Genomic DNA, 4,210 nt, shown 5'->3' with positions numbered 1-4,210 from the left:
GGAGATGTCCCAGGTAGAGGGGGCGGAGGTTGACTGATTTCTGTGCCCAGACAGGGTGGGGCTATAGATGCCGGAGAAGAACATGAGGGGGGGGTGCTTAGAGGGATGGCATGAGCAATGATTCACGGTAGGACGAGCGTGGCGTGGTGAGCATGGTAATTCCTCGGCTGCAGGAGAAGTAGGCAATTAGGCAGGTGTTGGTTGAAAGAAGAATAACGTGAGGGTGATGGTGGCCGTTGGATGAAGATCCAACAATCCAAAAAAAAAACCGATGGGGTAGTTTATTTTTTGGTTCCCAGCAACAAGTATTGAGTATTCATTAGTGATTTAAACACTTTTATATTTCTTTACGGAAGGAGGAGCTATCAGACAAATAGGTTGTCCCAAAAAGTTTAGACATGTGCATCTTCATGTCTAAATGTTATTCGGAAATGTTTCGGGTCCAAATAATTTGACCTCTGATAAAAAAATGGTTTAGCGCTAAAATTTTGGCACTTTCAACCACTGATTTTTCGTTTTACCAGCGAAGCACAACTGCTCCGTTTTTACATGAAAATTGTCAAACATGCCTTTGACACATACATGCACGAATAAATCAGTTTGTTTTATAAAGAAAATGTTTTTTTACTGTTCGTCTGCATAGCTACACATACACGCACGAGTACATGCTAAACGTGATCTCTCTTGGCGTGCGAGCCTAGTGTGAGAGAGCGTGATGACCGATGACTCGGCGCCGGCGAAGCGATATGCACGCCACGCCACGCCACGCCACGCCGGAACGAACCCCTTCCCACCTTGTACAGCTTCTGCTTGTCCCCTCCTCTCTCCGCCCGTCTCCCCCACCCACCGGTGAAGGCAAGCTCCCGCGTCTTCTTCCTCTTCTTCCGTCCCAATCACGAGATTGGGTGAGTGACCCGCGCTTCCGCCGCGTCGTTCGCCGAATCCCGGGCTGACAGAGTGAGTGAACCCGGTGCCGCGCCTCTCTTGGATCATCACTCCCCTTTCTGACGACGCGCGGATCCATCGAACCTGGCTGATGTTATCCGCTCACTGTTTCCTGCAGCGAGCAGTCCTGACTCCTGATTCAGCGCACCTGGGAGCAGAAGCGGGCATGGGAGGTGTTGGATGGAGGAGACTTGGTTCCAAGCTGCGGCAGAGATGGGGCTGGGAGAGCCGCCTCCGCGCCCGGGGCTTCTCCTCTGCTCCTGCCGTTCCACCCCCACCCCACATGGAGGTTTCTTTCCTCTTGTGTTATATTCATCTCGCGTTCTTGCCTGCAGTGTCCACATCCGAGTGCTTAACCACTTCCTCTCTGCTTGCATCCCCTGAAACTTGAGTCGAGCAGAGCTTAGTTGAAATAAATAAATCTGGAAGGAGCTTTGATCTTTGGTCAATGCATCCTTCTGATTTAGGACAGGCACAGACAGTGTATATTGCTTCCTTTGTTTATGATTATGAGGTGTTGACATGCTTTGCAGAGTGTTGGATTCATAGGGCTTGGGAATATGGGCTCCCACATGGCAAGGAACCTGCTGAGGGCTGGATACAGAGTGTCAGTTCATGATATGTAAGCCCTTCTTGCCAGCTTCCAATATTATTGTGGTTCAAATGTTCGTCCATTTATGCACTGTTCAAAATTGGTTTGCTTACTAATTATACACGTAAAAAGGCACATAGCTTAATCTAACACGCAGTTCTGTGGTAGTGTTAAAGCTGTTGTTAGACCATCCAACAAACACTGAATCTATAATGTTCAGAAATGAGGATGCCATGAAGAAGTTCTCCGACGATGGAATTCCCACGAAGCAGTCGCCGCTTGAATTGTCTAAGTCGAGCGATGTCATAATCACCATGCTACCTTCCTCTGCACATGTAAGTTGGTTTAGTTTTCTTTATGAGAAGCTGGTGATTCACAAGCACTAGCTGTAACTTGAGTTATACCGAACTCTGTTACCAAATCAAATGCTTAGTGCTACAAGGCTCTTTTCAGGTCTTAGATGTATACAGTAGAGGGAACGGCTTGCTCGGTAATGGGGGGCGCCTTGGACCGTGGTTATACATAGATTCATCTACAGTTGATCCTCAGACATCAAGAAAGATATCTTTGGACATGTCAAGATGCAGTTTAAATGAAAAGAAAGGTTGTGATCTGCCCATCATACAGAACCACCATTTGAAATTAGCAGTTGAAAATCTGAATACTTCAGTGTACACCTGGAAAATGAAACAATCAACAGTCTTCACTTTATTTTTATCTGTCCCCGGCAACAATTAATACTAGAAATGTATCTGCACATTTGAGTTATGAATGTGTGCCTCTTCTGTATCTTCAGGCTACGCCGAAAAACCGATGATGCTGGATGCTCCTGTCTCTGGAGGTGTTCCTGCCGCAGAAGCTGGGACACTGACTTTCATGGTACCATTCCTTGCTTCGCAGAACTTATTGTTACCGCCAGAAAATACAGAGACTTTGTTGGGGAAAAACTAGTATTACATACAAGGGCTTGTGTCTTACTTTGGTGCAAAGGAATGATATATAGGTGGGTGGTTTAGAAGAAACATACATAGCAGCAAAGCCGTTACTTCTCGCAATGGGCAAAAAGCTGATCTACTGCGGCGGGGCTGGAAATGGCTCGGTAATTTTGATTTACTCCAGCTCTTCACTGAGACTTCGTTATATAAATTTTCATGCACAGATGATTCAGACTCACTTTTGGTATGTACTTGTAAGGCTGCAAAGATCTGTAACAATATGGCCATGGCTATCAGCATGCTTGGAGTCTCTGAGGCCTTTGCTCTTGGTCAGAATCTTGGGATCAAAGCAAGCACTCTCACAGATATATTCAATTGCTCTAGCGCCCGTTGCTGGAGTAGGTATCGTCTCCTCACTTATCTTATTGTGGTTTGGAATGCAGTAGCACGAGCTTTGCTTCTGCAAACATTAGATTGTGGTGGTGACGATAATTTTTATCCAGGTGTAAATGTGTAATGAGCCAATAGAAAATTACATTCTCGTCTTAAGCTTTTTTTAACTGAAAATCCTCACCTTAAGCGCCTTGTAAGTTGGATCATCTGAAGTTTATAACTTTGTTTGCTCCTTCTGGGGCTTATTTTCAACAGCGACACATATAACCCAGTTCCTGGAGTAATGACGGGCGTGCCATCGTCGAGGAATTATGATGGTGGCTTCACCTCCAAATTAATGGTATGATTCAAGGGATGCAAAATATTCTGACTGTCGAATATAAGTGGATTGATTGGTAAAACAACATTTGTCTGAAATCTTGTAATCACGTCAACATGTGTCGTACATGTTTCCCTTAGCGATGGAAGAACGAAATAATTTAAACTAACTGCGCATGATCATCATGTTAAACAGAGCTCACACTTCATCATTTGCTTCCTCTACAGGCTAAAGATTTGGATCTGGCCATGGCCTCTGCATCTGGAGTTGGCTTCAAATGCCCCATGGGTTCTGAAGCACTTGAGATGTAAGATTATTATCAACAAGAACAAGAAAAGTTACAGAAAACCTTACATTCCACCTCTTCTTTCGCTGCATGACTGATCACTAGTTTCTGCAGTTACCGGAAGTTATGCGACGAGGGCTGTGAATTCAAGGACTTCTCATGCGCATTTCGCCACTTTTACACCGGCAAGGATGAGAAGTGATCCTGTAGCTATCCCAGCAAACTCGTCACCGGTCGAAATAAAACAATAATGTTCTCCAATCGATTGAATTTAGGTGTTAGTTAAACAGTGCCCAGGCAAGGTTGGGGTCTCCTTTGTACATACTGTTAGTTCGATTTGCTTCTCGGCAATCAAGTTCCCAGATTTCCTTCCTGTTTTGGAAAATAAATCTAGGTACCAATCTGCATCTCTTTGTACATAAATGGTCCATTTCTGTCTGCTTGGACTCTGTTCATAAAGTTCGTCCATACCCTTGCAAAAGGCTGAAATAAAGTTTTTTTTTTTGAACGAAAGGGGTTGCCCTCCCCCCGCCCCAATTTTATAGATTGAAGCAGAACGAAAGCCAGTCAGTACAAGTCTTGCACCACCAGGGAATAAAAGCTACGCTACAGGGGAATACATCACCCAGAGTTGAGAGCAGAAGTTCTCTCCACATAAAGCTATCTTAACCTTATTTATTACCGACCTCATGAGCGTAAGAAAGCAAAAAGCGAAGCCAAAGAGGATCTTTAGATGAGAG

General features: G+C 44.8%; 1 protein-coding gene across 3 annotated transcripts; it reads left to right on the top strand.

The window, feature by feature from the left end:
• The first annotated feature begins 695 nt into the window (after positions 1–695).
• LOC123159992 (probable 3-hydroxyisobutyrate dehydrogenase, mitochondrial) lies at positions 696–3,978 on the top strand. Of its 3 annotated transcripts, none has more exons than XM_044577797.1 (11): positions 696–957; positions 1,064–1,234; positions 1,479–1,567; positions 1,758–1,872; positions 1,991–2,141; positions 2,334–2,416; positions 2,541–2,636; positions 2,732–2,874; positions 3,121–3,205; positions 3,412–3,491; positions 3,585–3,978. In XM_044577797.1, exons 2-11 carry the CDS (start codon positions 1,112–1,114, stop codon positions 3,670–3,672), a joined length of 1,053 nt encoding a protein of 350 aa, XP_044433732.1. In that variant the 5' UTR covers positions 696–957; positions 1,064–1,111; the 3' UTR covers positions 3,673–3,978. The 3 variants fall into 3 exon arrangements, 2 of the variants coding, with proteins under 2 accessions (XP_044433732.1, XP_044433733.1); XR_006479951.1 differs by having other exon boundaries at positions 757–957; positions 2,528–2,636; XM_044577798.1 differs by lacking the exon at positions 696–957 and having other exon boundaries at positions 1,706–1,872.
• The last annotated feature ends 232 nt before the right edge of the window (positions 3,979–4,210 follow it).

This window comes from Triticum aestivum, chromosome 7B (assembly GCF_018294505.1).
Source record: "Triticum aestivum cultivar Chinese Spring chromosome 7B, IWGSC CS RefSeq v2.1, whole genome shotgun sequence".
Lineage (NCBI taxonomy): Eukaryota > Viridiplantae > Streptophyta > Magnoliopsida > Poales > Poaceae > Triticum > Triticum aestivum.
This window is presented reverse-complemented; position numbering and strand designations above follow the sequence as displayed.